General features: G+C 34.4%; 1 protein-coding gene across 1 annotated transcript; it reads right to left on the bottom strand.

Moving 5' to 3' along the window:
- Positions 1–10,000: 10,000 nt before the first annotated feature.
- LOC146157595 (uncharacterized) lies at positions 10,001–15,156 on the bottom strand. Its single transcript, XM_083388268.1, has 5 exons — positions 14,980–15,156; positions 14,222–14,712; positions 13,422–13,582; positions 12,335–12,441; positions 10,001–11,873 (listed from the first exon to the last, which is right to left on the bottom strand). The coding sequence occupies exons 1-5, from the start codon at positions 15,154–15,156 to the stop codon at positions 11,004–11,006; spliced, it is 1,806 nt and encodes a 601-aa protein (XP_083244394.1). The 3' UTR covers positions 10,001–11,003.
- Between the last annotated feature and the right edge of the window lie 1,540 nt (positions 15,157–16,696).

The raw sequence follows: 16,696 nt of genomic DNA, 5'->3' as shown, positions 1-16,696 counted from the left end.
GAGTCATGCCTAAAGTTGCTTGTTCTATATTAAGTGAGACATTTTTGAATAAATATTCTTTATATTGTATTTTATTGAAAGTTCGACTTGAAACATCAGCAATGTTGGTAATAAATTAATCATATAGAAGAGCATTTAAAATCATTTATTATTTTTCTAATTTTTAAAGCGTCTATTTATGGAACTAATTCTGCTTCATTGAAAATTTAGGTTTTATTTTACTATATGACACGTATGACATCTAAGTAAATGTTTGTTAGTGTATTATATATTAATAAATTCCTGTAAATTGCTGTGTAAAATATATGTTTTTTTATAGTGATGGTAAAAGTTAGGTACTTAAATGTCCAGTAAAGGTTGCAGTTGGGGAATTGATTAATTGTCCGAGACCAGTTTTGGTAGATGCAACAACGTTAATGTTGGTGTTGATTCCAACAGGAAAGTTTGCTGTTGTCTGTGAATAACTTGTTTTTTATTGTATATGCTTTAGACAAGCTAACAATTAAATCACTGTTTGAATAACACATTAGCCTTGACAGATGTAATTCTCTTTTTTATATATCGTGACATAAAGTTTATTTGTTTCAAATAAGTGGAACTAGTGAATTGAAAAATGTTCTGTTATTGGGTTTTGTCCTGGTTCCTCATACTCTGATAAATTTTTTTCATAGAGCTACTCTGTGTACTCTTTAATACTATTCCAAACAAATAAATGAATATTGGTTTACTTACTACAAGGAATATTTTTGATGAATCCATGAACCCCTCATTGAGAGTATTTGTAGTTATTATACCAACTTCATTTGTGTATGTAAATGTGAATCTGTAAGCCCTTGCAACAATATTGGATTGAAAGCGAATAGCGGCTATTCTATTATCATCGCCAGTTACCTTGAACATATTGAATGCAATGGAAACACCTGTGTGATTAAAATAATTGTATGTTACTCAAAAAACGACCTTATTAACACAGTCGTAGAACATCATAATTATTATAGTTCAATCATAGGTTTTTAGGCAATTGACAAGACAGTTAAAGTGTTTTATAGTAGTTACTAGTTTTTGTTTACCTGAAGTATGTAGAATGACAAAGTTGTCAGAAGTAAGAGAACTAGTAGAAGTAAAAACTCGGTCATAATATGCAAGTCCACCAATGCAAACTCGAACCAAATAATTTTGCTTCAAAGCATAAATTGTGTTTGGCTTCACATAAAGAACTCCATTGCTATAAATTTCCTTAATTGCTGTAAGGGAATTTTAATTTGATGTAAAAACTTATTTTCTCAAAATAAAAACAAATCTATCATTAAATGATATGGCATTTATACTGTGAGCAATAGATTGCAAGATTTAACAGAAAAATGGCAGTGAGTTTATCCCCTATTCGCAGAAATTAGAATTTATTGAAACAAACAAAATCTTTTTTTTGTTAAATTCAGCAAACTCGCGATAAAAATGTTATCTTTGTTGAGTTACAACATTTTTTTTAACAGGGCCACAGGGTGTAGAATTATTTAGAACTTAGGACTCAACAGAGAAATGGTTAATTTTGCTAATGTCAGGCTAGGGATTTGACTTTCTTTTATTTCCTGAGTTTGCCTTAATTTTTTAAAATGAACCTCAAAGCCCTGTTTGTTTTCAGTGAGTTTCCTGCATTTAAAAATGATAAATTTCTGTGCTTACATTCATTAACTTGAAATGTAATGCTTGATGTTTCTGTTACTGTTGCAGTTGAAATTGTGAAACTTGTGACTTGTCCATTTTTGTTGTAAACAACAAACTGTCGTTCATTTGACGGAACGCAACTTTTGTCAGCTGTTGCACTTTCATTTGCTGACACTTGGACAACATTATTTGATGCTCTCACAACATTAAAAGTTACAATTCCACTTGATGCTGTGAATAATGTCAGTATTAATAGCTAACACAGATTTGTTAGCATGAAAAAACTAACCTTTCGATCTAATATTTCCATTGTAAATTGTATTTGCTAGCACTAAGTTAGTTGTGTTTGGAGTGCTAGAAGTGTCAGATAGAAAAATCTCAGCATGACTCACAATAATGCTGCTAATGCATTCAAGTTTGACAACACTCAAAGCAATAACATTGCTTGAAGCCGAGCTATAAGCACAAAGAAGTTCAGATCCAATCTCATTTGCCAATGTCGAATTGGTGGCGATGTTAAAGGTATTGGAATCATAACATCTGTTTTTTAATTCCACCCTTGCAAATACTGATGTAGAGTCTGGTAAAAAATGACATAAAGAAATAAAACCACATGTTCATACATACATACGGCAAATGTAATTTTCAAAAGTTAACTTTTCAAAAAATTTTTTTAGGTTTCTTTTAAACTTGACAACAGTGTTTCTGACCACTAGTGCAGTGGTTCTCACCCTTTTTGTTTTGGCGACCCCCTTTTCAGTTTTCGAAAACCCATGCAACCCCCATTTTTTGTGTATTGCACATAAACCATATAAGAATGCCAGATTTAACAAAGTAGAAAAATAATTTTGTTCTTGTTACGTAATAATGGAAAAGTTGACATCCCAAACGGAAAGTTTGCAAAGATACTTGTATTATCTCGCTTTTCTCTGAATTTGTCGATTGAAAAAATGTTGTTAAAGCAAATTTAATAACCCTTTCTATTTATATCAGACAAAACTATTAGACTGAAGCTATGCCATTAATTGAATTCAACAGCAATGTTTACATCATAAACACCACTGGTTCACTGAAACAAATGAAATTTACACAATTGTTAAACTAGAGTTTGTTCTTGCTCATTGTGCTGCTAATTTTTTTTTTGTTTTTGCGAATTATGTGTTTTGCATATAGCTCACGGCAACCCACCAGACAACCTCTTACAACTCGACCCCCAGATTGATAACCACAGCACTAGTGGTATTCCAGTTGGCACAAAAGCAGCTTAAAGGTCTATGTATAGCAGTGATTCCCAAATTTTTTTCTTGCTTACCATTTTGGGCTTTTGACTAGTGTTCATGTACCACCTAAGTTAGGCCTACATCTGACTACTATATCTCAAACTATAACCATTTTAGCATATAGATAAGAAAATGAGCATGTAGCTGTATTAAAGTTTAACAAATGTCATTCCAGGAAGACATAAAAGCCATAAATTACACTAAGCACAGCAAATAGTTTTAATGCGATGGATGTGAGAGCCAGCGCACCTCCGTGTAATAGAGAAAAAAGGTGTAATTGGAACTAAGATTCTCCCAAAGACATTTAAACAACCAAGTATAAAGGGCAGATGTTTTGACAAAATTTACTAGTTTGATTACTCTGTTCAAGCATTATAACATATTTCATACAAACACACATTGTGGAAGAGCTTCTCCATTGTGTTCAATAGCTATAAACCCAAACTTTATGTGACACTGACTGTACTTTCGTTTAAATATGTTGCTGAATTTTTAACCAAATTCAGTTCTCTCACTATTCCTCTATTTTAGAATAAATTAGTAGTACTCTTCAATAATAATTTGATTGAAATATCAATACTACACTGCTGCTATCAGTTCAATATTATTACATACATATTAAACCAGCTAACAATTAGCGTTTTTTTTATCTTGAACAAGAATTGTTACGTCATAAATGTGCCAAAAGGTAACTAAAACGACATTACAAATTACCCAACCTGAAAGTTTTAAAAGTTGAAAGTTTTTGCAAATTTATCAGTATGCTGAAGTTAGTCGCGTACCACCTGAAAGAGTGGGACGCGTACCACGGTTTGGGAACCACTGATGTATAGTTTGGGAAAAATATCACAAAAGTGTAATATTGTAGCGGCTGCTGTAAGTTAAAAGCATAATAATCTACCCTAAACCCTTTGTTTGGAACCTGTGTGCAAAGATGCAAAACAAATTAAGTTTGAAACATTTAAGTGAAAGGCGGAAAGTAATTCGCGGAAAGTGTGAAACAAATTTCAATTATAAAATCAAAAACTTTTATTTAATAAACATAAACTATAAGCATGCAAGTTATCATATTTATCATAATAATTTTTACCATAAAATAAGTCACGGACCTATCCACGTTTATGACTGCACAAATGCCTCAAAAAAATCATGTGAAATACAGCTTTTATATCCTGTTAGATTTGTAGTTAAAAATTTGCTACTTTCCATATAATCGACATATTGCAAAGACATTGGTATAGATTAGAGCAAAATATATAAAATTGAAACTGTGGTAGATGTATATGATGCAAAAAATAATAAGAAAAAATCTGCAGGCTGGATTAATATGCTTTGCAGGCAGGCCTGGGCCACACTGCGTCCGGTATTTTTCCCAGGTCTTTCCTAAACCTTGTTGCTATTAAATAAATAACTTGTTTTCTAAATTGCAATAACATTGCAGGGATGTTAAACTTTATTATGTGGTCACTGTTGTAACAGAACATTAACTGTTGTGCCCAGTATAACACTATGTAACACAGGCAAATTAGTAACGATTTGCATCACTATACAGGAATCTTGCTTTAAAAAATCTACTTTTGACATAATTTATAACCTGTTTTGGCAGTAAAGGCAGCTCCGTAAGGACTTTGAGTTGAAGAGTAAGTAGCAGTACCATTTCCTTGAGCAGATTTAGAAACCCTTGCTTGAAATGTGTAAGTTGTACTTGGGTCAAGGTTTGCAATTCTAAAAGTATTTATAATTATTAAGATATTGTTACCTAATTGATATTTACATAATTCAAAAGTAAAAATCACCAACTTACATAGCTACATATGAAGTGTTGAATGTAGCATCTGGAATGATGGCTGTGGCTTCAACATTGGTCAAAGTGTTTGTGTATTTAACTTGCCACTCAATTGCGCCTGGTGTTTGTTCCAGGAATAAAGTGATGGAAGTGTCTGTAGTTATTGCACTCAACACTTTTGATCCAGATGGAGCTAATTATTAAAATGATGAGTAGAAATGGCAGTATACATGCCACAACTATGTATCAATGTTAGTTTTTATCATCAGTGAAAGAAAATAAAACTAACTACAATCAACCTGTTCTTGCATACTGAGTAATAGTCGTTTTGTCAAATTCAATAAAATTAATTTGCACAGAATACACAGTGTTGCTCCCGAGTCCAGTAACCTGTAACAACATGGATATGTTTTCTACCATTTAACTTGCAGAAAAAAACATCCAAACTAAATAAATTATCTGTTTTTTTTATTTTTACTTTAAAGGGATTACCGTATTAGAGGATGCACCAAATGTTTCACTATCAAGAATATCATCGTTCCCATAAAACGATTGAACAACAATTGAGTTAGCAGTACTAGTAAATGAAACCTTGAAACTTGTTGTGGTTTGCTCTGATATTGTCACTGGAGAAATAAAAAAATGCTAAAAAAGTAGTGTCAAATATAAAACAATCTCAACACTTTGCTGACTAAAGTAAAGCAAAAATGTCTTTCTTGGGCTCAAAGATAAATGGGAACGTTCTAACCCCTTCTGAAAAGTACAACTGGTGACTCTACAGCAGGCCCTGGCCTAACATAACACATGGGCCCAATATGAGTCAACTTAGCGGTAAATATAACCTACCTCTGTTTTCCAAGATGTAGATAAAAAGATTTGAAAAACAAATAAATTTGCAAACAAAAATACAAATAAATTATTAGCCTAATACTAATAAAATTGTAATCGTCATACTTGATGTACAGCATATTGCATTATAACCTTCAGCATTTGGAGTTTGCAGAATGTTTTAATATAAGTAAAACACCAAACCAGGCTAAATTAAGATTGATTTGCCTTTTGCATTGCATAAATTTTTTAAGTTGTCTTTGTTTGGCAGTTAGCAAACTATGTTTTTTTGTAAGATTTTACTTTATTTGTTATTTCAAGATGTTCTGCCTGCACTGGGTGAGTCTGTTCAGCACAAAGGTGTTGTGATGGCACTATGGCGATAAACTCTCATGTCAATTTACAATGAAACAACTCCCAATGGTATGTATAATTAGGCTGCTTCCTATTTACAGCTACAAGTTTACATAACTCTTTTCAGTGTTTGTTTTAAAGTGCACAAGCAAAGTTCACAGAAAGCTTTATTGTTGCATTACTGTAAACGAGTAATCCTTGAAAATCAGCAAATTTGTAAGTCATTTTTGCTACCAGCCTGCAAAACCTACGTTTATTGTTGTGCCTTGCACTAGAATTTACTAAAAAATTATTTGCCCTAAAATATATAAATTTCATACTAACATTCATCAGATTACCTGTAGTAAACCTATATTACCATACTTATTTTTAAGCATTGTTTTATAATGATAACTAGCCCTAGTAAATTGTTGTGCCTTTAGAATTCAGGTAACATTTCATAAAAATAATTGTATAGTGTTACCAGCCTGTAAGCTAACCATATATAGCAGTGATTCCCAAACTGTGTGCCGCGGCACACTAATGTGCCTCGGGGAGATTGTCAAGTGTGTCATGAAACTTTTTGTAATTTCAGAAAAAATGGCATACACGCAAGCATTTTAGACTTAAATACGAGCTATTTATTACAAATTAATAATTTTGAGACATTAACATATAGTTTGTCGTGTGTTAAGGGCAGTTGTAAAGTTACTCTATTGTTAAAAGTGTGCCATGAAATATATAAGTTTTTTTAGTGTGCCAAAATACCACTTGTGGGCCAGATCTGGCTCAGATGAATAATTCTTTCATGCCACCGCATACTTTCCAGATGACCCAGAAATAAATTATTATAGGAAATGTTTGTTGGGTACCAATCTAAGCTAAATTAGGATGATATTTTAAACTTAACAGCAATTTCATAAAGCTCAGCATAAATTTGGATGCACATTTATTTTATCTTTTCTTGATTTGATATCAATTAGGTTAAAAAGGTGTATACAAAATTTATATCAGGTTAGTGGCTGCTATTCCTTAGAGATATCTGACTTTTAAAGAAAAAATGAGGGTGACCCCTGTTTTAAACTTAATGAAAAGACGCAAACTAGTAATTACCTGCTGGTCAGGTCATACCATGTTTTTTATAGAGTTTTTTTTGTATTAAGCCTTCCGACAGAAATAATGTTTTCAATACGAATCCAATAATTTACTTGTTAATAATATAAACCTAACAGTTTTATTTAGTAAAATCGAACTGTAAGAAGCTTTTATCTACTATTTACAACAGATGTTAACTGGTTTTGCAAGCGTTACTACCTAAAATTGAGCCACTTTTACCTCCATGTGATCTTTTGTTTTTTATTAAGCCCGGGACTACAGAAAATTAACCACAACAAAAACCCAGGGCCAATGAGTCTGTAAATACTGAGTAAACCTACTTTTGTATTAATGTTGTAAGCAGCGTTGACAAGTTTTGTGCGCTCCATTATTTCATTAAAGTTGCAATATTTGTTGGGTTTTTGTATTTGGTCTATAATATTGATTTGACTTCAACTCAGCTTTACGCCAATCAGAAGTGTGGCATCACAAAATAAGAAATACATTTAAGTGATTTAATGAAACATTTAACTACATGGCGTGTATAATACCAGAAAAGGCGTAACATTTTACCAGTTTCATATTTTTTTTTATTTTTTGTAAACTTGAAAAAACATTAGGAAAGATTTAAACAGGATGGTGACCGTGATTTTATTAGTAAACTAACAAACCAAAAATTATAAGTTTAAAAATCAAGATGCAATTTTTCTGCTAAACAATTAATTTGTGTAAACTTATACAAATTTGAAGTGTAGGTTCCAATAACGCAAACCACAACCATAGAAGCAATCATAAGGTACCGGTTCATTCTGCCACTTCAGTAAATTAAAGAAAATATATATTACTTTTATATATAGTAAGAATTCTGCGAAAATCTGCTTTTACTGCCTAACTATCCTAGAAATTCCAGTGAAAGATTTCAATGATCCTTGCCATCCTAGTTATCCTAGCATTCCTAGTGTCTGTTTAACTTAAATGTTGAATACTCACCTGTTAGTTGAGCACTTGTTATGTTTAAATAAAGCAGATTAAGCCAGAGCAAAATAGGAATTAAATTACAAAGTCTCATCTTTTTTGCTAATATAAAAAAATCTTTACAGATTTTGTTGTATTATTAAATTACTGTGTCCTTATCTGGCAGTTTTATAAATACAGTAGTATGTTATTTTAAAATCTAATTTCTATACAAAATGACTAACTTTTAAGCTAACTGTAAAATTAAAAACAATGGTAATTTACTGATATATTTTATTATATATTTAAACATTTATTTATTAGAAACATCGTTTAAAGGTTTTAAACAATATTTTAATTGTCAACACATCAAACATTAATTGTTTGTTCATCTGCTGCCTTGAATAACTGAATGTCTTTATTAACACAGATTCTCTGTATAAGGTATATGTGGTAGGAGGCAGTGGATATGTGTGGGAATGTGTGGTAGGAATTGTGTGGTAAGGTAACATAAACACTTTCACTAAAATATAAACATCAACACATTTACTAAAATATAAACATAAACACAATTCATAAACCATAAACAATTTTAATATATATTAACATAAACCTTACTTATATACAAAAAACAAACAATTTTGCTAATTGATAAGCAACGTTTTTTTTCTGCTATTTATACCAATGTAACAAACAAGTCTTTTAAAATGACTAAAGTCCCAAATAAATCACTTGAAAACGGTGACTCAGTGCACATCTGTCAAGTCATTGACATAGGTTATTACAACACTGAAATATACAAGGGATGTACGTATGGTTTACTGTTGACCTTATACTGTGAATACTTTAATTTTGTTTGTTTGTTTTTGAACAGAAACTGACGATGGCGTGATATATATTTCTAAAAGATTTTAAGAAATGATTTTATGTTTTATCTGTTTTAACAAATAAACAGTTTTAAGATTTTTGGATACGAAGACAAGAATCTTTATTTTACGTTTTATTGTCCGCGGGAGATCCTTACTTTTCTAAAGTGTTTCAGCTTACTTTAATTTTTGTTTAATACTTGTTCAGATATTCTGTAAAAGGCAACTTGACCCAAACTGTTTTGAAAATAACTTTTTAGAGGTTTTAAGGACAAATGTTATTCACCTTAAAAAGTTTTCCACCTTTCTCCATTGTTTTATTTTTAGTCAGAGAAAGCTGTATGTTGCTTTTTGATGTTCTCATCACATTTATAGTAAAAAATTCAATGCTTCTGTGAAACAATAGCTAACAAATTGTACATTTCTTTAAATATGCCAGCATCAGGTACTAAAACAATCTGTTTTATAATATACTGTTGTCAATATACTTACTCATATTGACTGTTGAATTCTTTCCATCTCAGTTTCCAATATAAAAGTGCTCTTGTAAATATTTTGCATACAGAACATTGGAATTTTGAATATCCCAGTGGCAAAAAATGACTTATCAAGTAACAGCTATTAAGTAAAATATTAATGCTCTACCTATTTTTGCAGAAAATACTCTTTCATATAGACTGAGGTATGAGTCGCAGCTTCAAGTTCCCAAAACATTCTTGACTCCAGAAATTCTGGCTGAAATGGGTTGGGAAAGGTTGGGTTGGGAATAGTAAAGCTAAGGTAAGAAACAGGACTTGCTTTATAAGTGTTTTGACAATGCAACTTTTTTTTATTTTGTATAATTGATTGCAATTATTTACCAAAAATAGAACTGTGACAATACAAATATTTTAAATGTGTTCAACCTTTATTTTTTAAAGATTACGCTTTTAAAATGCCCGAATAATGACCACATGGTAACTTTAATATATTTAGGGTGTTTATAAATTATGGAATTTCTGTTGAGGGTTTGCATGATACTTAATCAGCTGTGCCACACTAACTTCAATGTAAAATATTTTTTGTCTGCTAGCAATGATATTTAGCCTAGTATCAAATGTCAACCCATGTATAAATAATGCATCTTAAAGTACTCTTCCAACTAGTTTCATTCTCCTGACCAAAAAAATCAACACTAATGTACATTTCCAGGAAATTGCATCTCATTAAAATTTCTGTCAACTTGCATAACAAGATAATTATTTACAAAATAATACATGGAACTGATTTAGGCAACAGTTTATTCATGTCGCGTAGTTGATTGATTGCCGAATTATCGGACGCAATAATAATTTACAAACACACAACCGATTACAGCCTCCAAGACTATTAGTGCTAAGTTAAATTAACAATTTACAAACTAACTATTGGTGCAAAGATATTTATTTATGGAGTTATTTTTTTATTCACTTAGAACCTTTAAGGGGGAGGGGGGGTAACCGAAGTCAATTCATTAAATAATTAGTTTCTCCTAACAAGGCATAGTTAGAAAAAAGGCCTGCAGTTAGGTTTGAACTCAAGACCTCGGTCATACCAGGACCGTTGCTCTGCCAACTGAGCTACACAGGCTCAGAGGGAAGCGAATCGAGACACTTTCATAACACCGTTGCAATTATTTATAATTATATTATTACCTGATACACATTATCAATGAGGAGTAGTTTTAGTTTTTGGGTTATACCTCATTTTGTAAGTCCAAAACTGTAAAGTTTCGGCAAAAGAAAAATTAAAAATAAACATACATGATCAAGAAAATTGAAATTTCTACCGCAATGTTAACTTATCGTGTTAAATTTGCTGATTGGCACATATTCATAGCAAAATGGTATAAAAACAGAAAAATAACAGCAAGCACAAAATTGTTAGGCATTTGCTGTATTAGACACATATAGTTAGACATTTTTATACAATATTATTAATTTTCAATACGTGAACAGTGTCGATATTGACAGAAAAAAGTTTTAAAGCGTGTATCCGAAGCTTGAAAATAAAAAAACCTAATTATAAAGTTTTAACATTGCCAAATAGGCATTATTTACCTTTTTATTTTTACTTTAGTGGAAACGTTTTAATAACAAGGCTTGAAGCAGAATAGCAACACGTTAGGTTTGTTTGTCGACTCAACTATTACGTAACAGTCGAGCGAGTTGTTTTTGTTCAAACTTGAACAGCCTCAGCAACAATCGGTTCTCTTTGAATAACCGCGTATTCTGGTTCACCGATATTATCGGGCGGAGGCGGAAAATCCTCTATGACCTCATAATTCGTCGCGTCATCGTTGCTATGAGGAATGTCCTTGTTGCTATGGCGAATGTCTCCGTTGCTATGAGGAATGTCTCCGTTGCTTGGGAAATCGTCTTCGTTGCTAGGGGCAATCGCTGTACCGTGGATGTCCAGACTGTCGTCAATAGCAACCTCGTCTCTTATGCGCACGTCATCGCGATTTCGCTCACTTTCTGGTACAGTGACGTCATAAGAGCCTGTTCTGCTGTCGTTGTCAGAGTCACTCACGTCATCATCTACGTCGTTTGGTGACGTCAGGTGAGGTATAACCTCATACCCGGGCGACTCTTCAAGTATGATGTCATCAGGATTCGTCTCGTTCGCAGAGAAAGCTGGGTTGTCAAGTGACGGATAAATGGAATTCGCCGCGTTGCTATGGGCGACATCTTCGTTGCTATGGGCGACGTCTTCGCTGCTATAAGGAACATTCCCGTTGGTATGTGCGACATCTCCGTTGCTATGGGTGACATCTCCATTGCTATGGGCGACATCTCCGTTGCTATGGGTTACATCTCTGTTGCTATGGGCGTTTCCGTTCCTTCTGATGTCCGTTCCGTCGTCAATGGCAACTTCCCCTGTATTGCGGATGACGTAATCGCGCCCATCTGGATTTGTGACGTCATAGGATCCAGTTGTGCTGCTGTTTTCCGGGTCCCTGACGTCATCGACGCGCTCGCTGAGCTGGTAGCACGATTCGTTGTGGTTTCGCTTGTTCCGCCAAGTCCACATTCGGTACTTTCCCGTCTGGTGGTTTATAGAATTCATTCATAAATTTACAAAATGTCGAGATACAGAACGGCTTCTTGCCACCAAATGGTTTGTAAAGTAAAAAAAATGATAAATAAATAGTTTAGCACTGACTGTTGAACATTTAAAACGCCGACAAAACATATTTAAATTGCTTTTGTTTGTATATCGAAAAAAGGCGCTTTAAAATTAAGAAAACGTTTAGCACCGAAATACAAGTGGAATTACAACTATTACAATTCTGTCGTAGCTGAATTGTTTTTTGGATAACGTAGTTTAAAATTAACCCATTGTTTTATATGACTTGGCAATTTATTTTTTTATCAAATTTAAGATACATTATTAGTATGCTCCAAGGTTTACTTGCTTTTATTAAACATTTTGTCACAGTTGGTCTTCACAAAACCTGAAAATTATAGTTTAGCTCTTTTAGATTTAGCACGAATGGTTTAACTTACGCGATATTTTTCGATGTACCACCATCTGCCCACCAAAAATATCACCAGGATCAGTAGTAAAAGGATGACAATGCAAATAATGAGAATCCACCACCAGTCTAGTCCTCCTACAAACAACAACAACACCCCGTAAATACAAAGCGACACAATATAGCTATGTCTCTAACAATTCTGTTATACCAGTGTTGTAAACAAGTCCCTTTAAAACAAGGGGCGAGTGGTCGGACTTAACGGAGTCGGACTCGGGACTGATATGACTACCCGAGTCCGACGTGCGCAAAATCAGTAAGGCTGCAAATCATACTGTTCCAAATTCGTATTCCTGTTAATGCTGAAGTTTTTTTGGGATTGTATGCTGACTGGTCTATTATTTTTCGTTGCTTATTGGCCATCAGAATAAGGCCTTTATGGAGCCTTATACATAGCTAAAAAAAATGCATTCTATATCATTAAACTGAAACGTGTAGTTTTAATTGTGGCCTTAGAGATCTTCGTTGTTACGTTATGTGAGATATTACACCTTTCTCAAAACAAGCAAATATCGTCTGACGGTTATGGCTATCGTAATTTTGATCATTTTATGGTTGAAGTAGGTCAAATATAGTGAGGTATTGACAAATAAGGTGCACGTTTTATAGAGGGCGGCATAAAAAAGGTATTCGGCTTATTTATTTAGAATCATAACAACTACAGGTCTTTGTGCACAGAGCGCTCTGTTATGATGGAGTGGTAATTTGCCCTTGTTTTACTGAGCCCACATTGGAATCAGTGCGATGGGGATACCCCAGTTTGGTTTCGTTAAGCGCTGTGTAGTGGGGTGTTTGTTGGGACTGGCATTATTTCAGCTAAGGAATCTTTGGCAGATTTTAATGTGTTGTTGTGGTTACTTTTGTATTTATTTGATCCAAACAATGACAGATACTTAAAACAAATGAAAATTAAGAATTACTACCCTGTGACTCAAATATACTTTAACACAAAAAACCCTAAAGAATGTGACTTGAATGGGTCGCCTAAACGTTGAACAAGATATATAAAGACACGATGAGCTATTTTAGTTAATAAATATTTTTTTTAATGTCCTTGCCTGTGGTAATTGCCATGCAAGTTGTTCCAGACGAACATCTCTCATTTTCTCCGCACTTAATTTTGCCGCAGACGCACTGTTCACAAGCATTGCTGGTGCAAGTCTCGCACTTTGGATAACAAGTGCTGTCTCCCTTGGCCGTCGCGTATTCTTCCTTGCAGCTGAAAACAAGAGCAGAAAACATTGGGTATTGTGTTTGTACTGATTTGGTAGGCTACTCACGTGTGTTCATTAAAGGGTAGCTTTCCTAAGTTTGGTTCGTAAAGCAGTTTTAGAGCGTCTGCGTAGTGAAAGTTTTGCCAAAACAAGAGGTGAAAGTATGCTAATTTTTTTATTTGAACGCATGACAGTTTTAAGGCATGTTGTCACAACGCTGTTTCAGACCGTTCCGGCCAAATTTCACCATTGTCTTAGGCTAACCCAAAGTAAGTGGAATGAAGCAAAACAATTTAACCCAACATGTACAAACAAACTGTGGTCTAACCCTTATGAAGTTGTAGTTTGGTCAACGACAACGGCTTACGTGTTATAGGGCCCAAGTCTTTAACCGACTAACCGAATCATAATGCAAGCCAGTCTAGAAAAACAAATGCCCTGCGGTGAGATTCGAACTCACGACCTTAAGTCATACCGAAAAATATCAAAAATTGATCGACTGATTCGGTTAGTTTGTTAGAGACTTAAGGGGTAGAATTCCCATTTTTTTGTTTTTTTCTGTAAATTGTAAAAATATCATTATTACAATAGTACGGCCAAGAATTAATAGTATGCTACAACTGTAGAGTTGCGAATTTATTTACCTGCAAGTATTGTTACTTGAGCAACGCTCTGTCTTTCCGCACTGTTGGTCTCCACAGTAACAAGGTTCCAGCGGTCCGCTGCATTCGGACGAGTTTCTGTGGCAGAAATCACAAGCTTTCTTGCAAGTCTTTCCAAATGGTTCGAAGCCTTTCTTGCACAAGCAAGAACCGTCGGTTTGTTCCACACAAGAAGTGTTTTCACCACCAACAGATTCACATGTACTTCCATTTCCAATATACCACTTTTGACAGGTACAAGTGTAACTACCATTTGTGTTGGAGCAATTTGCGTTTGAATCACATGGACTTGGTGACTTGGTACATTCATTTATGTCTAAGCAACTGAAACCATCACCAGAATAACCAGTCTTGCAGACACAAGTGTAACTACCATCTGTGTTGGTGCAATTTGCATTTGAATGGCAAGAATTTGAAGTATTAGTACACTCATTAATATGTGAACAACTGAAACCATCACCAGTATAACCAGTCTTGCAGGCACAAGTGTAACTACCATCTGTGTTGGTGCAATTTGCATTTAAATGGCATAAATTTGAAGTATTAGTACACTCATTAATATCTGAACAAGTGTAACCATCACCAGTATAACCAGTCTTGCAGGCACAAGTGTAATTACCGTCTGTGTTGGTGCAAGTTGCATTAGAATCACAGCTATCAGATTTTAAAGCGCATTCATTTATATCGCTACAATTTCCACCCAATCCGCTGAATCCAGCGTTACAGGAACAGTTAAGTACCCCGGCTATAAAGCTACAGTTTGCATTAGGGTGACATGCTGTCAGGTCGTCGCCGCACTCGCAAGCCTTGCCATTGCCAAGGTGACAGTGGCAGGTGTCATTGACGCAAGTGGCAGTGACAAGGCAGGTGTCATTGCCACAGCTCACACCAGCCAACACGCACTTAGTACCCAGCATTGCATACCCGGGGTTACAAACACAAATGTTTCCTGCTGGAGTGATCTTACAAGTTGAATTCACGTCGCACAAGCTTGCGTTGATCTTACAGTCGCCAGTATTTACACAGGTTGAGTTATCTGCGGACAGATTAAAGCCAGGGTCGCATGAACAGATGTACGAACCATTCAGGTTTGTACAGCTCCCCCCGCTGCCGCACGGTGTCGCACCGGAGCACTCGTCTACGTCATGACAAGATTCACACTCATTTATATCTGAACAAGTGTAACCATCACCAGTATAACCAGTCTTGCAAGCACAGGTGTAACTACCATCTGTGTTGGTGCAAGTTGCATCCGCGTGGCACGTATCACATGTTGCGTCTGCAAATCATAAAAATGGCTTATTTTTAAAGTCAACCTAAAAAATATGAGGGCTGTTGAAATAAGACCTAAAATTTGCTGAATTTAAACCTAATGACTGTAAACGATTGAAAAGCTGAACACATTTTAGCAATTTGACAACTGATATTTATTTTTTTCACCGATATTAAAAATAATTAGACACTTAAAAATTGGCACAGACTAAGTGTATTATGTAAACAATACGAACATATTAGTTTTTATTCCTAACACAGAAGTCCTAATTTTACCACTTTTTTATTTGAATTATCAAATAGCCAAAAATAAGAAAACATATAAAAAACACTTGCATATTGATAATAATATTTCCACGTAACAGTTATACTTTTATCTCTAGTTGCTGTTGGCTTCTACTGATTGATAATATGATATTTACTTGCTGGAACTGCTTCAGTTACGACTGAGCTGCATCTGATTTTATTCTGGTGAGTGTCGTTGATGCAAGCTTGAACTTGAACTTCATCGCTGATATTTTTCGTCAGATTGTAAACGAGAGATGTGTCTGAAACGTAAAACACATTTGGTTGAACGCAGTGGAGCTGTGAGATGAAAGTTTTGGTGGGGGGCAAATATTTTGAAATTAAACCAGGAGTGCGGGTTCGGGACTCCAGTAGGACCACGTAAAACCTGAGTCTCGAATCCGACGTGCGCATGCGCAGTACCAAATTTTAAACTGATATAGCAGCAAACTGTAAATTGTTAAGGTGTTATAGCAATTGGTGGAAATTCTACAACCATGTATTATGAATGGAACAATTTGGGCACCCTATGAGTGGATTGCTTAATATCTACCCTGTTCTATTTATGTAAATGGGTGAAATACCGGCTGTAGAATAGGAGCCGGACTCGGGACTCAACGAAATCGACCATTTGCCCGAGTCGGACTCCGGTTATTTTTAACCGACTCCACAGCCCTGATTTAAACTAGTAAGAGTACTTCGCCTAATAATAGATAAAAAATGTATGCTGAGTAGGTAAATTGTATTAAATAAACACACGGAAGCAGCCACTTTACAGCGATAAACCAACTTTATATATTGTTACAAGTACAATATTTAAAATCATTTTTAAGTTCTGGACATAGACCATGTAACCACTCCCCTATGAATGCACAGATGTTACCGTTAGGCAATTCTTAA

Source organism: Ascidiella aspersa, chromosome 4, assembly GCF_963924565.1.
Source record: "Ascidiella aspersa chromosome 4, kaAscAspe10.2, whole genome shotgun sequence".
NCBI classification, from domain to species: domain Eukaryota; kingdom Metazoa; phylum Chordata; class Ascidiacea; order Phlebobranchia; family Ascidiidae; genus Ascidiella; species Ascidiella aspersa.
The sequence above is the reverse complement of the archived record's forward strand: the minus strand, read 5'-3'. Positions and strand labels throughout refer to the sequence as shown.

Bases quoted from the DNA above. Each gene is read 5' to 3' on its own strand.
- LOC146157595 (XM_083388268.1), bottom strand. From the start codon at position 15,156: ATGCTGGGTACTAAGTGCGTGTTGGCTGGTGTGAGCTGTGGCAATGAC. The intron at 13,583-14,221 runs GTAAATAAATTC...TCTTGTTTTCAG, and splicing joins TCAAGTAACAATACTTGCAG to CTGCAAGGAAGAATACGCGA. The intron at 11,874-12,334 runs GTAAGTTAAACC...ATAAACCACCAG, and splicing joins GGTACATCGAAAAATATCGC to ACGGGAAAGTACCGAATGTG.